Consider the following 16,882-nt stretch of genomic DNA (forward strand, 5'->3'; position numbering starts at 1 on the left):
ACTACAAATAATTTTTTTAAAAATCAATATCAACTCTGGGAGTGTGGTAAATACTCTGGCCTCTGTACTTATCTCTGACCTATAAAAATTCACATCAACAATTAGGCTCTGGCCTATATGAAATTCAGACCAACAAATCTACTAAGGTATAGGAGATGTCAACTAATTTTTTAAATGATACAAAATTGGAAAGAATAACTAGTTCACTGCCTGTTTGTGGGAGCAAAATGTGAGGTTCCAAAAGATACCAGCAGGCTATAGTAATGAGTCAGAACTGATACATTGAAATTTAACTAAAATGGTGTCAAAATGCTAGCCTTATATTCTAGTCATTGTACAAATATAGGATTAAGGATGCTTATCACAGAAACAACCTGGGGAGAATTAATAGTAAGTAAGTTCCATTTGATCCAGTAATTGGTGTGGCTCCTAAAAGTGCTAATGTCATATTAGACATTTTCATAGATAAGTGGGTTACCACCATGGCAGGTACTGGTCTCCCAGTCCTTCTCTAATCCAGCCTGTTTTGGAACAAAATATGCATCATTTATGGAACCACATTTTAACAGTAAACACTTGGAAGAGCTCTGCCAGATGGTGGAAGCTTGGGAATCACAGCTTATGAAAAATTGCTATAAAGCGTATGTTTACCCCATAAAGATGGAATTCTGGGGAGCACTACTTAGTTCTTATACATCAGAAGGCTAGAACTGGTAATATCTAACATCCATTTTCTGGTCATTTCCTTATCATTGACCTCTCTCATCCCTTTTTTCTCAATTAGATCTCTCATCCCTCCCCCTCTCTCTTGTCTCCCAATCCATCATTCCCCTCATAGACCCCGGACGCTTTCATCAACTACCCTTATGGTACCCAGCACCCAAATCCTGGAATCCTAAGACCTACCACTGTATTTCTTACAGTTTGTAACCTTGGGCCATTCTTTTCCTTTGTTCCTGCTTCCGGCTCATGAAGAATTGCTGGAGAAATCCATGCCAGCTGGCTCTGCGACAGATCTGTGCTGTCCAGCATTAGTGGGCCTTTAGGCCTGCTTAGCCCTCTTTCATTGTCCAAGACCATTTCCTATCTCATTCCCAGTGGAGGCAACTCTAAATCTTTCTTCACTTTTTAAACCAGAGGAATGGCTTCCAGAGATTTTCCTTTCCACAGTCTCAGATTTTTATCGTTTCTTTGCTTTCTCTTTCTCTCCTAATCCTCCTTTCTCAGAATACTGAGAAAGAGAGAAAAGAATCTCCCCTCCTATCCAAAGCTTGCTTTTCCACATGAACTTTGGTGCCATTTTCTCTCATTTCCTGTGGGACCTGGTTTCATAATTCATCTCCTCTATCTCCTCTCTTCAAATGCTTTCTCACTGCTGGCTCCTTCTTTCCATCAGTGAACGTGATGGAGATCCTTGTGCAGGGATTGTTTTAAAATGGATTGGAGAGAGGGGAAACTAAGTCACAGGACCCACTGAGGTTTTTATCCCAGAATCTTGGTGAAAGACAAAAGGAATCTGAAAGAAAGAACAGGCAGGGAGTAGATGAGATCCAGAGAGAGTTTTATTACGAGAATGACTTCTGTTCATTGTTTTTTGTTTGTTTGTTTTTTTTTTTTTTTGGTTTGTTTTGTTTTTCTGTGTGTCTTTGCCTTATTTTCCTTACCATTTAGTCAGCTCCTTGGGGCAAAGATTGTGTCAGATTCATCTTACTTTTTCTCACAAAATCTGACTTGCAATAATTCTCCCAAAACCTTTGGTGGGGAAGGCTGCCAAATGGAAGGCCTGTGTGTGTGTGTGTGTGTGTGTGTGTGTGTGTGTGTGTTTTAAAGAGGATAATTGGGGAGATGGAGGTGTAGTTCAGTGGCAGATCATTTATTTGCCCAGCACATGTGAGCTGTGGTTCGATCCCCAGCACCACATACATACACACAAAAAGAGCACAAGAGGGCTGGGGTTGTGGCTCTGTGGAAGTACACTTGCCTAGCATGTGTGAGTGTGAGGCACTAGTTTCGATTCTCAGCACCACATAAAAAATAAATAAATAAAGGTTCACCCACAAGTAAAAATATATGTATTTCTAAAAAAGCACAAGAACTTAAAATACTTAATAAAAATAAATAAATAGAGGATAATTTGTGGATTTGGAAACAATTTATCTTTATAAGAAGGAAGAAAGTGTCAGAATTGTTTCTCAAAAGAGGTCCTTTGTATTAGCTGCCTGTTGCCACTGTAGCAATTTGTCAAGGGTAGTGGCTTAAAACAGCACATACTGATTATCTTAGCATTCTGGAGGTCAGAAGTCTGAATGGGTCTCACTGGGCTTGATCGAGGTGTCAGCAGAACTGCATTCCTTCCTGGGGGTTTGGTGGAGAATTCACTGTCTTGCCTTTTCAGCTTTGGAAGCTGCCTGCATTCCTTAGCTCATCGCCCCTTCTTCCTTCAACTCCTCAGTGGCTTGGCCAGTCTTTCTCACATTGCATCACTGACTATATTCCACCTTCTTTCACTTAACAGGGGTCTTTGTTATTATGTTGGGTTCACTGAGATTATCAAGGACAATCTCTCTATCTCTGGAGATAGGCTAACAACCTTGATTCCATCTGCAAGTTCAGTTTGCCACATAACCTGATGTATCCATAGATTCTGGGGGATCAGGACATAGTGGTCCTTGGGGAGCCATTATTCTGCTGCCACAACCTTGAACCAGCAGCATCTACCTCACCTGGGAGTTTATTAGAAATGCAGAGTCTCAAGGATCTCACCCCAAGCCTCTGAATCAGAATCTGCATTCTAATCAGATCCCCAGGTGATAGGGATGTATTTTAAAGTTTGGGAAGCCACAAGTAGGCTACTGCTAAGATTCTCTTCACTTCAAGCTTCCTATGATTCTTGAAAACTGTTGTTGTTGTTTTGTTTGTTTGGTTTGCATCTTCAAGTCTTCATCATTCTTTCTAATTCTTACTTCCTTAATTTTTATTTGTGACCCTGGTGTTAATTCTGCAAAAGTCAGCCAAGTATAACATGACAATATCCCCTGCACAATTTTTTGCTGGCAGGAAATCGATGTTAGAAAAGGCAATTAAATTATGGAACTATACATGATGTAAAGGTACTGGTCTGCAAGGAGTATTTTCTTCCCCAAGAAGATTCATAGGAGAACTGCCTTATGTGTGTAGATAATATTAGTGCAGAAAGTGAAGCAAAACGTACAACAGATGAACTATTTTTAAGGCATCTCTGAATGGCTTAGCATTTGAGAAATGTGACCAAAGCTGATTATAAAATTTCCTTCAAAGTTGCAGGAATGGCAAACCCATAAATAACTCTGGTTTTCATTGGTATGAAATGGAGTTGCTGCTGTTTGCTGTCTTTATTGTAGGGTTTAGGATTAAGCTCACCTGTAAGATTGCAAACTCTTCAAGGCTTGGAAACAGCCATGTGCTGTGCTTGGGATCTAAGAGGCACACCATACATTATGAGTTTGAATCCATTAAGCCTTAAAATATGTATATATGTATGTATGTATATATATATATATATGTGTGTGTGTGTGTGTGTTTGTTTTAGTTATAGATGGACACAATAGATTTTATTTATTATTTATTTATTTATGTATTTTAAAGAGAGAGAATTTTTTTAATATTTATTTTTCAGTTTTTGGTGGACACAACATCTTTGTTTTATTTTTATGTGGTGCTGAGGATCGAACCCAGCGCCCTGCGCAAGCCAGGCAAGCGCCGTTACCGCTTGAGCCACATCCCCAGCCCCTTTATTTATTTATTTTTATGTGGTGCCCAGGATTGAACCCAGTGTCTCACACATGCTAGGTAAGCACTCTACCTCTGAGCCACAACCCCAGCCCCCCATTAAGCTTTTTAATTATGTGTAATGCTTTATGAAGAATTTTAGAGACACACTAAAAAAGTTGGGGGGTAAAAAACCTGGAATGTTTCAATGACCATTTTACTAGATTTCCTGTGTTTTATTAATTCAATCATTTATTCAGTTATTTGACAAACATTTATAAATCCATCTACTAAATATCGTCTACTGAGGGGTTTTTTTTGTGGGTACCAGGGATTGAACTCAGGGGCACTCAACCACTGAACCACATCCCCAGCCCAATTTGTATTTAATTAGAGACATAGTTTCACTGAGTTGCTTAGCACCTTGCCCTTGCTGAGGTTGACTTTGAACTTGTGATCCTCCTCTCTCAGCCTCCTGAGCCACTGGGATTACAGGCATGCTCCACGGCGCCCAGCTTCGCCCACTGTTTGAGACCCTGGATATAAAGATTTTCTCCATGTCATTCAAAAGCTCTCATCCTGGTGGGGCAAATAGCCACATAAGTAAATAATGAGAGCAGAATGAGTGCCAGAAAAGGTTTCTGAGCGAGACTCCTGGGCTTCTTTTTTTTTTCCCAGTCTTTCATTTCCAATCTGACTGTATTTATCTTTCAAATGTTCCATCTCTCCCCTTTGCCAATTGGAGTAATTATTTGGCTGTGTATTTTTATTTCCAGCCTTATCTGCTAATATTGCCTTCAGGCAAGCACTACTTGCTCTAGAAAATGAAACCATCTCAAACTGGTGCAAGTAAAAAAAAAAAAAAAAAAAAAAGGTTATTAAACAGGTCTGGCAAGGTGTCCAGAGATTTTGGGAAGTTAAGGAAGCAGAAAGTGAGACAGCCCCAGGACAGCCCCTGTCTATCTCCACAATGATGTCTCTTCCTTTGCGTTGAATAGCTGAGACTTTCAAGGCAGAGAATCTGATTGGTCCATTTGCCTTTTCAAGCTGGGCCTCTTCCTGACCGTTATGGTTCGTTGTCAGTGTACTTTGGTCGTTGCCTTCATAGCAGTCACTTAGCATGAGATGCAATTATAGACGGTCCCTGACTTACTATGGTTTGACTGACAATTTTTGACTTTACAGTGATGCAAAAGTAATATCCATATGACAGTTCTGTTTCTCACTTTCAGTACAGTGTTCAATAAATGAAGCTGTTCAGCTCCTTGTTATAAAATAGGCTTTGTATTACATGATTTGCCCAGCTGTAGACTAATATAAATGTAATACATATAACACAGTAGGTTACACATACTAAATCCATTTTTAACTTACAATGTTTTTAACTTACAGTGGATTTGTCAGGTTTTAATTTACGTGTTCACATCTATTTCCTTCTCTATATTTGGCAGTGATCATATATCTTTTGTTATTGCTGTGTCTGGTCACTAGTGCAGTTCCCTGCACATTTAATAAATAGTTAAATGAAAGAATAAGAGGGAGATGAGAGTACGTGCTAACCAAGCTAAAGATGCACTTACGGTACCAGTAGCTTAGGATGGGGATTGGGAGAGACTGTGGGGCCCAGGAGGTTCTCTGAGAAGGAGGTATATAAGACAATCTTCCCCACATAAGTCCTGACCTACTCTAGTTACATGTTGCCATTTCAAAGCAACAGATAGATCCATACCTTCTTCTTCATGGCCCAATGTAAATGTTCCCACTTTTTTCTGTTTAAATTTTATTGAGCAACTAATATAGATCTAATTCTATATCAAACACTTTACATACATCATCTTTTCCTATTTTTATAGACTCTGTCAGGTAATATCTTCATTTTACAGCTACAAAACCAAGTTTCAAAGACTTAAGTAGTTCACCTAAGGTCACTGAGCTAGCATGTAGCAGAGCCAACATTAGAACACTGGTCTGTTTATTTCCAATGCTCCTTCCATGACATTTGGCTTGTCCCTCTAGGAAGTATGCTCCCCTTCTCAGGCAAACTTAATTTCCCCCTTCTCTGTAGTACCACAGTACCTTGTTCATAAAGACAGTACAGCACTTATTACATACTTTCATTATAGATATTTCTGGCTCCATTGCTAGACTGTGTCTCCTTAGAGAAGAACCATCTGTGATTCTTTTTAAGATCCTGTCATACTTAGCGTTCAACTAGTGTCTTTCTCCTAAGCTGAGCTTTGAAAGGATAGATAGACAGTTATGGTATTTCTTTTTTCTTTTTTCTTTTGTTATTGTTTGTGATTCTGAGGATCAAATCCAGGGCCTCACACATGCTAAGCACATACTCTCACTGACCCATGCCCCCATCTCAATTTTTTTAAATATTTTTGAAATTTACTGAAGTACCATAAGTTTCTTACTATACAGAAGTAAAATTGTAAGAATTTAAAAGTCTCATATTTCAGAGATTATTGGATTATTGAAATATTCTTCCAGTCTCTATTAATGAAATATAAAAAAAAAAGTAAGTATGTTCTCCTGACCCACGCAGTGCTTAGGTCATGCCACGGTCAACTGAGACCCACTCCCTATTATAGTGGATGGTACCTGCAGAGTAATGAGATAGTTCAAACACATTAGTGGAATATTCTTTTGACTCTGAGTAGCAGTCTGGTATAGGTACACGTTGACCTTCTGGTATAGGTACATGTTGACAAGTATTTTATTAAATACCTACTAGATGAACCATGCTAGTCATTCTGGAATGGGCATGACGATCATACAGAAATTACTGAGATGAAGATTCTTCCCTAATATTGCTTACTCTCAGGGAGGAGACACAATACGTATATGAATGCTTAGGATATGAAGGACAAGGTGCTAAGACACCTATTGACAAAGGGCTACAGAAGTCAAGGCAGAGATGCTTCTGGCGAGGAGGAATGAGAAGAGCTTCATGGAGCACTTGGCATTTCAGCTGGAAGGCAAGACTCAGACAAAGTGTCTTAGGTTAAAGGCAAAGCCCAAGCAGAGGTGGGCTCTTGGAGCCCAGCTACTGATGGCCTTGAATGCCAGGATTTAGAAATTTCACACTATTTTTTAAGTTCTTAAGGAGGGAGTAAAATGGTCATGATTATGTAGTTGGCCCTCCATATCCATATGTTTAGCATCCGACAATTCAATTAACCATGGATGGAAAATGTTCAGAAAAAAATTACATCTGTACTAAACATGTGTAGACCTTTTATTTTTCTTGTAATTATTCCCTAGGCAGTACAATAAATAGCATTAACATTGTATTAGGTTTTATAAGTAATCTAGAGATGATTTAAGTATGTGGGAGATGTGCATAGGTCATATGCAAATACTACACTTTTTTATATAAGGGACTTGAGCACATGTGAGTTTGGGTACCTGTGGGAGACCTTGGAACCAATGCCCTATGTATTGATACTGAGAGACAATTGTGTTTTAGGGAGAGTAGCAGCTTTGGGATGAATTTGCAGGGGAAGAGATTGGAAGCAGAGGAAGCAGTGAGTTTATATTCATTTGATAATTCTGGGTCTTTGCTGATCGCACAGCTGTGTGAATGGAAAACTTGGGTCAGAATCACTCTGGAAACTCAGACATAGTTTAAGTGACTTAGCAGTAACCCAAGAATTGCTAAGTCGTCATAGATAAAAACAAATAACTATGCCTAGTGCGAACTAGAATATCTGTTATCAGCTCTTAAACCACCCAGCTCTGGTACAGGGGAGGTAGGTTCATGTGGAAAGCTAAAGCCAAACTGGGTCCATGAAAGTCATACTGCCATGCTGCTTAATGCAGGCGAGGTTCCAGCTGGGTGGGCTAGAGGCAGAGTGGGCCAGAGCCTACAGTGCCAGATAGGAAAGTCCCAGAGAGGGGGGAATGGAGATGAAAATACTCAGAAGGTAATATCTAACCAACCTGCTGTTTCGAAATAGCAAATTGAATTTGCCAGACCAGATTTAAATTAGTAGAAGCAAAACGGAGGAGCACAATTTGTAAATGAACCACTAACTAGCGGTCTTGACTGTCACCCAGCTGCCTAATTGGCCGCCTGGCGGGCACCTATGAACCTCTCTGTTTGGGGCATGAGAGCTGTAAGGCTGCATGCAAGTGCAGTGGCTTCCAACAGCGGCCTTACATGTGAAACTGCAGCAGCCTCCACACCAGCTTGGGCCTGGCGCTGAAGGAAAGGCTGTGTGTGAAGTGTCACCAGAAACGGCCTCTGCAAAACAGCCACTGCAGGCGCGAATTTGATGAGTTCTCTGTATGCAGACTGCCATTAGTCATGCATTGATTATTCCATTCCTCCAGGAGCTCTCTTTCCAGAAGCTTCCTTTCCAAATGCAAAGGCAGCCTTTGAGCACAACCTCACAACAGTTCAGCCTTGGCCATCCATGCCTCGTATTTAATGCTACTTCATAATGAGGTCTCTGAGATTTAAATGCTTAAATCTTTGTGATTCTGCTGGGTCATGAATAATGCCACAGTGACGTTCTTTCATGTTTATATGCCCATGTGTGTGAATGCAATTTCTCCATCTTGCTCAAAGACATTTCCATAGGAAAATAAATGTAATGAGTAAATAAATAACAAGGATGGGAAACTATGCTGCTCTCTCTTCACATTAGCCAAATCTAGAGGTCAAAGCAGAAATTGAGGTTGGCCAAAAAATTCACTGGAATTCCATATTTCTGTGGACTCTCCAAGAATAGGCTTTTTTCCTCTCCCACCCCCATTTCTGCAAAATTTAGAATACCTGTCCTAATCATCCTCTAGGAATTGTATCCAATTGCATAGTTAGATTTGATATCAGAACTCAGTTGTTGACAATTTTCTGAGTAAGATATAGAAAAATGCCAAAGATAGAATATGTATTCTGCATACATCTGACCATGGGTTTTTTTTTTCTTTTAAAGGAGAATAGGAAAGAACAGTATAAATATCTAAAAAGGTAGTGTCTCTACAAGCAGTGGTTTATATTCTGTTTTGCCTTAACATAAAATGTATTAGTTTTTCGGGGGAGAGATAAGAAGCAGGGAAAGCAATTATTTTAAGTCTATTCCATAATTTTGGGTCTGTGCCATTCGCACAGATGTGTAGGTAGATTAGAAACTTTGGTCTAATGTAACAATAATATAGTTCATGTAATTAATAGCTAAGTATTGTATCATTTAGAATGGCATGCTTGATGTGGTAATAATGATGGTAATTATTAAGACATTTCATATAATAGGAGCTAAACCATAGTGATTTGAAATGTGAGAATTTTAAAGAAATTTATTAGAAGGATAACATGCCATTTTTATATATAACTTCAATATACACATATCTATAAGACAACATTATTTATTGTTTGGACTGTTAATAACCTTCCTGGACTGGATTCGGGATTTTTGTTTTTGCTTTCTCCCCATCTTGACACCCATTAAATGTTTTTCCAAAAGGGAGGTGGGAGAGAAAAAATTCTCTAACACAGTGATGAAAGAGAAAGTACAGTGGAGGGATGCTCGGAAGGCCTACACTCATGGTCTTGCAGGCCCTGTCTGATCTGGTCACTGGCCTCACCTGTGCTCTGCAAGCCTCACCCTCTGCCTCACCTCCAGGCACTCCCTCTCACTGTGCCTCCCCCCATTCATGCTGTTGCTTCCTCTTCCCCTCCCTCCCATCTCTGCTCACTTATCCTCCATATCAGAGCCGATCTGTAAAGTCAAATCTCACTGTCAATGAATTTATAGCACTCATATATAATTTAAAAGTATATATTAATTATTGTCATCATTCATTCAATCAGTGTATATACTCCCTTTAGTCTCTATGCTCCAAAAAGTTTGGTGCCTCACCACATAGCAGGTGTACAAGAAATAGCCCCAGAATTGAATTTTTTAAAGAAGGTGTACAGAGAAGAAGTAAGAAAAAAACTTAAATTTTAAGGAGTTAATTTCTTTTTAATGGAGGCTGGAGAAACTAAGAGCCATAGAAAACAAAAGAACCTTGAGAGCCATATATATTTGTATTGGAGCTCTTGGTAAAACTCATATTTAGCATTTATAAATGTCAGGATTCAAAACCAACTTTCTAATCAATAATGTCAGCACCTCTACAAGTCATATACTCATAGCTTGTGCCGTTTTCTCATTATAACCCAAATATTCTTATACACAGATCTATATGAAATAGGCTGCCATTTTCTAACATAATCAAGAAATAGGGTGCACTGCCCAATGAAATGCTCTGGTCAATAGCATCACATTATACATACCATGCTCAAATAATCCATAGTGCATGAATCCTATTACAGCAAACTGCATTTAACTCTAAAACTCACTGGTCATAATTTAACCACTAGTGAAAACATGTAAAGATTGTATAGTGCTTTAATGACCACTTACCTTTACACTATACAGTACTCTAGTATTCATCAGTGCAGAAATCATTTTTTAGAAAGCTGGGTGAACAAGGTTTTGCTAAAATAGAGCATCCTGTAATAATCATAAGTTCTTTGAGATGAAGACCAATTAATTCTAACAGGCATCAAGAAAGAGTCTATGCTAAATTTAATTAATAAATGTTTATAGGTCGTTAATCATTGAATGTAAGCTTGCATTGATCAAAATCCTTAGCTTCTATATGTATTTACTTCTTTTTTTAATGTTTGATTTTTCAGAAGTGTTTGAGAACATTTTTCATTTGCATCTAACATTACCATTTCATAAATAGAGCACTCCACCCTTTCCTATCTTTATAAACATTAGCGGAGTTTCACAACATGCTTCTGTGACCCCTGTTATGACTATTTTTACGGCACAGATAGAGAAGCTGAGGCATGAGGCTATTTCTATACATTTTCTAAAGATACCCCAGAGCCAGTGGAAAAGAAGACCGAGACAGAAAAAGATTCTGTGTCCTCACTGAAAACACATCTCGTATGCATCTTGGTCTTGGGGGAGGGTAGATTGCAAAACCAGAGTTGGCTTTTCACAGTTGCTCTTACAGGCCTAACAAGGAGCTCTCTGTAGCAGTGTGTACACTAAAAGCGTGGGTATCAAGGTGGTTACCAGGATGATCATTCACTGGTTTGAAAAAGCCACAGTATGCAGTTACCTTTTCAGGCCTTTCTAATAGCTATCATTCTATCCAAAGGGAGATTCATAGAAGACAAATATTTGAAGTGTTTACCTTTCTTTTTCTTTTCTTTTTTCTTACAGATCTATGCAGTTAGATCAGTTGTTCCCAACAAAAGCAATAATGAAATAGTCCTGGTGCTACAACAGTTTGATTTTAACGTGGATAAAGCTGTGCAAGCCTTCGTGGATGGTGGGTACCTGTGTTCCCTGAAGCCAAAGACAGTGTAACTCAATATTCCATGTATTCTGTTTTCTTCCTTAAATGAACTGAATGTCAGTGACCAATGTTTTAGTTTTCATAAAAATATACTAGAATTTTAAAACACACAGTCCTACTCAATAAGAGCAGAATTTAGAAGTTATTTTTCCTTCATTTAAAAAAAAGAGTTCTGATAGTTTCCAAAGGATGCTGATTATAATGCTCATATAATTATATAAGTTTCCTTATGTCTCAGTCATTCTGATTTTGTTATTAAACGTGGCCTTTGCCAGGCATGGTGGCACATGCCTGTAATCTCAGCAACTCAGGAGGCAAGAGGATTGCAAGTTCAAGGCCAGCTTCAGCAACTTCGTGAGGCCTTAAGCAACTTAATGAGACCCTGTCTCAAAGTAAAAAATAAGGGGCTAAGGTTATAGCTCAGTGGTAGAACACTTGCTGAAAAGCACTGGGTTTGATCCTCAGCACCACATAAAAAATAAAATAAAAGTTATTGTGTCTATGTACAACTAAAAATATTTAAAATTTAAAAAGAACCAGGCATTTTTTTTAAAAGTGAAAAACAAAAAGGACTGAGGATATGGCTCAGTGGTAAAGCACTCCTGGGTTCAATCCCCAGAAATCCCGCCCCCCCAAATGTCCTTTGTTTGATGGCATCTTTGAGAATGGAGGACAGTGAACTTTACTATTGACCTTTATGACTGGAGTCCTTGAGCTCAGTGCTTCTGTAGTCCAAGGGGACTGGTTTATGGCTTTTATATTTTTTTCAGAACATCAGATCATCTTATCTCTAAAATAATTTTGCTGTCTATAAAGTTTTTTATTGTTTTTTTTTTTTTTAGGCATTACATTGCCTGTGACATTATAGAATCTAGTCTCAGAAGTTTGCTTAATCCTATAAGTATACACCTTAAAGCTTTAGATTTTCTGTAAATCATGGGGAAATTCTCTTCTTCTAATCTAAATAAACAAGTTTCAGTTTTGAACAAAGATCCCTTATCTGTCCTTAGTTATTAAATGTCTTCTGTCCTGGTATTAGTTTCAATTTTGTAAGTATGGACTAGCTAAACACAATCTGACAAATAGAGTCAGGGAAGACCTGTCAGCACATTTCTCAGTTGTAGCCCATCTACACTTTATTTGCCAAGGACGGTATGATTTACTTATTTTCCGAGGAGTAGACTGGGAGTAGAATAACCTTCCAGAGTTTCTGCAAGTATAATTGCATTTCAGGGCAAGATCTTGGAACCAAACATGCTCACATTCTGGTATCAGCAGTCAAGGTTTAGGATCCTGAGTGAATTAGCAAATGATTATCATTCAAAATAGACCTGTAAGCAAATCGACTGAGCATAACTTTGCTGTTTTTTCCTGCTCTATAAGCTAGCAGATGTTGAATCCTTAGTCATTCGAAACAAATAATAGAAAATATAATATTAATCTGCCTCTGCAGCATTAGGTGCCATTTGTCTCAAAAAATTTTTGGAAATGTGCACATCCTGGCTCAGATAAGTCCTCTTTTCAGGTTTCACTTGCCAACATCACTTGTACAGAAGAAAAAATTTAGAAAAGGAAAAAGGCTATTATCCCCATTCCTCCTAATCCCCGCTTGGATTGAGGCCCCCGTGGTCCCCATGATGAAAGTTTTTATTTCAGTGACCTGATGAGATGTGCAGATGTGCAGGAGCAGAGTACTGCCTTCAAATCTGTTTGTGATTAGATGGATCACTTTGCTTGTCCTTGAAAATTTCACCTTGTCTCTGTTGAGATTTCATTAATAAAACTCATTGCCGAGGAAACTCATATCATTTTGGTTGGGAATCCAATTGGAAAAGTTGTTTAAAAACCAGAGAGTCAAAAATATTTGTTAGGAGCCATTTCTAAGTTATATTGCAAGCACTATTTCCACATGGCTTAAAAAACTCCAAGCAGCTTCGGTATAATTAAAATTTAATACTAACAGCTTCAAAATCCTCTGCAAATACGGGTATTTCTTCTTTAGAATTACTCTCTATAAGGTCACTGTCCAAATCACAAATAGAATTTATGTCAAGATATAAAAACTGGAGGACTAATTGAATATTGCAGTTATAAAAGCAGAAGCTATTCACCTTCTTCTGATTAAAAAGAATAGGAGTTAGCACTTTTTAAAATTACTTTTATTTAGAAAACAGAAGCTTGGCTGTCAGTTAAAAATGACCCTGCTGATTATGAACCACTGTTGTGACTTCACAAGAACCTCATGAAAGAACTTCCTACAGTTCTTGCACAGGAAAACACTGTGAAACATTAATTCTTTGGGAAAATCTGAAAAGCCCAGTTAATAAAAAGTCTGAATTATAGATTACTTTTAGGAGCAGTCTTATTATTTCAAGTACAAGCAACTCAAACAAGTCTAAGAGGGGCATGGAATTGGAAACTGGGTAGATAGGAATGAATCGCCTGTCTAAACCTTAGCAAAAGAGGCTTCTGCGCATGTGCCAGCCACAACGGACCCAATCATTGGGACCCTTCTCATTTGAAATGTCTTACAGAGACGAGCCTGCAGTTTATCTTTGTTTAGCCAACACACTCTCGGTAGAGAACTATCAGCCTAATAAGATCATATAAGAATGCTTACCATTGTTGAAAGAGTACACTTAAGAGCTATCCTCTAAGAAATGCCTGTTTATATGAAAACAACTGATGAACTCACTATCAGTAACTTGTTATCAAAATTACCCCCAGCAGTTGAAACCAGTAAACTTTGTTCGACCACGTGGAAACAGTGATTATCGTAGCTGACCAGAGATAAAACATCCTGTCAAAATGTTTTATAACTTAATCAGATCTGACTTTTCCTCTAAGTCAGTGCCATCCCATGTCTGTGTGTGAATGGGATAGATGGAACGTGTGACTCAAGTCATCATTTAATGAACTTAGTTAGTTTCAAGATGGAAGCCTTGTGAACGTGTTCCATCCCTATCACAGTGGATAGAGAGAAACTGATACTATACGATTTTCTATCCTCCTGCAGGTTTTGAATGTAATGAGTATGAGTAGAAAAAGAGAAAGAATAGCCACCCGGAAAACTATAATTCACATGGTTAATAATATTCAGAATCCCATGTTTGGTTCAGAAGATTTAGGGTGTTTTTATTCATATATTAAACAGAATAATTTTAATTCTACCTATAGCAATGAAGCTATCAGAAAATTCTCAAGATATATTTCATTTTCCCTATGATAATACAGTGATAAAAAATAAGCTTCATGGAGTGGAGCTTAATATTAAGATAAAACTAAGATTATGCAGTGAATTAAATGAAAATCTGGGAAATAAGAAATGAAACTCACATTTTTATTAAGGTAGGATGTAGCAAAACAAACAAAAAGCCCCCGTTCCCTGCAAAATTGCTACCAGGATGAAAAGAAAGAGATGTATTTTGTGTGGTGTTTTATTATATGGATATTTGTTGAAGATTTTTTGTCTTTATCTAGGCAGTGCAATTCAAGTTCTCAAAGAATGGAATATGACGGGAAAAAAGAAGGTAAGATTAATATTGATTGTGAATTAGTAACATCATCAATCAAAACCTTCAAAGTTGTTATCATTTCAGCAAAGCTGCCAATTGTATGCTTCTTTCAGATATATTAATATGTATACCCAGAAAGCTTCCAAATTCATGACTTTCTTAAATTACCAGCCACTCTCATTATTAATGCCTCTATTTTCTGTTCAGTGTTTTTTAACCACCAGGTGTGCTTAAGAAGTCCTATAGTTGTGTTTTTTTGTAAGTATTAAGGGGAACCCAGCTGGAGAATTCAAAGCATTTAAGACATTGACTTGCCTGAACATATCCCATACTACAAAGGAAAAAATTAAGGAGTGTTTTTAAAGATACTTGAAAAGCTCTAAATATATTTTCACGTATTTTTTCATCTGAAACAAGGCTGCCCTGAGATACTTGTTTGGCTGAATTCTAAGGTTGATTTTTAATAAAGGAAGATCAAAAACTTCCTTGAAGCTGTGGTAAGCAAGGGACCTTCTTGAACACTGGCATGCCCCTCCTCCTCCGAGACAGAGGGAAGGAGATTTTACTCTGTCCCGTTCCAGTTACATGTATTGAGCCCTTATCTAGTCACAAGGAGACTGTGACTTCTGAGCACATGAGTGGTACACAGTGGCAAAAAGCTGCAGCTCTTTTCAAAGCCACCGACCCACCTGTTTGCACCATGGCACAGCCAGGCCCTGTGTTTTGGTTCTCATGGGACATTATATGCCAGCCTACCCTTTCCCAGGAGGGAAGATCACAGGCCTGTGAAACAGGTTTTTCACAAACTAAAAAGGAGCATTACATTCACACAATCCCAAGATTACTGAAATTACAAGAATCATCCTTTTCCCCCCTTTTCTCCTTCTAGTTTCATGTATAATAAGAAGAATTATAAGATTTTTTTTCATCTTTGTGTGCCACCATCTTTGACAATCTCTGCTTATCTTTAATCATAGCTTCTCAGGCTTCTGTGTGAGATGAAGATGATTTGCAAGTGATTGAAAGGCAGTATTTATCTTTACATGGAAAAATTTCAGATGTGTGGTTTGGGTTTTAAATTTCTCTGATGTAAAAGAAAAAAAAAAAAAAGGAGCAGACAGCAGCAGCTGCAGACCCAACTCATTACCAAGTCTTCCTCTTGGAGGCTCAATTAGGGAAATGGTCTCCCCAGCCCATTAGACTAGACTTAGGGCCTGAAAGCTGGAAGCCTTTCTCCCTCCACTCCCCAGACCCACTAAGGGGTGGTGGAATAGGTACCATTGACCCTTTTATCCTGCACACAATGATGTTCATTTCTCACCTAAAGGAATCTTATTGGAAAGTGACTGGGGCTTCAAAAGAGAAGAAAGGGAGGGGGAAGAAGGTGAACAAGAGGAATACATTCTTTTCATTTCTTTCCCAAGTATGCAGGAGAACAAAGCCATGGCTGGAGCCTGCATCCTACTGAGTTAAGTACACTGAATATCAACTGGATGCAAAGCCAAAGTCAAAGAAAGTGTACCACATACTTAGGAGTAGCTACTCTTAATTTCCTAGATAATATTATATATTCATGATTAGGGCATCATAGGAGCAATATAGTAAAACTTTGCCATATGATATTGGGATCTAAACAACTTCATCTGTATAAAATGCAGGGTTATGCTCTTTCAGATAAACAAAGTGAAGCCTTGTAATGCTGTTTAGCTAGTAGCTGAGAAGACCAGGGATCAGCTACACTGTTGCACAGTCCAAATCCAGGTGGACCCAGATGAGTTTGGCATTTGTCACCTCCAGCCTAAATATTCACAAGGATGATTATGGATCCCATGGCTACTTGAGACTTTCTGAATAGTGGCAGCAATTTCAGGAATTTCCTGCTTGGTTGGTGCCTATTTCAGAGGTACCCAACCTACCTTCTACTTTCTCATTTTGCCAGGAAGAGTTTGACCCTTTTTCCTGCCAATCCTCCTCTCTGGCACCATCCTTCCTGAGTGATGGAAGGTGTACACCTTAGTGTGCACCTGGCCTCCCCTGCCCATAACCACTTTAAGAAACCAGAGTTACTCTCTAATGGCACCAATGCCGAACTCAAGTTCATGTGACAAAATTTTATTGTATTACCACTCACACATTAGAGCCTCACATTGCTCAAATGTCTCTGCTATTTATGCCATTCCTTGTTCTCTTTTTCTCCTTTTAAAGGAAACTGTGTTTGTAATGTAAAAATTTAGACAACATATTGGTAG

General features: G+C 38.4%; 1 protein-coding gene across 3 annotated transcripts in view; it reads left to right on the plus strand.

Moving 5' to 3' along the window:
• The window catches only part of Spats2l (spermatogenesis associated serine rich 2 like), a 137,527-nt gene that overhangs the window by 67,442 nt on the left and 53,203 nt on the right, over positions 1-16,882 (plus strand). For all 3 annotated transcript variants that reach the window (XM_048808253.1, XM_015481205.2, XM_048808254.1), the window contains 2 exons: positions 10,983-11,091; positions 14,599-14,648. In XM_048808253.1, coding sequence (XP_048664210.1) covers positions 10,983-11,091; positions 14,599-14,648 — 159 coding nt within the window. The remainder of the gene's footprint in view (positions 1-10,982; positions 11,092-14,598; positions 14,649-16,882) is intronic.

Source organism: Marmota marmota, unplaced genomic scaffold (assembly GCF_001458135.2).
Source record: "Marmota marmota marmota unplaced genomic scaffold, marMar, whole genome shotgun sequence".
NCBI lineage: Eukaryota > Metazoa > Chordata > Mammalia > Rodentia > Sciuridae > Marmota > Marmota marmota.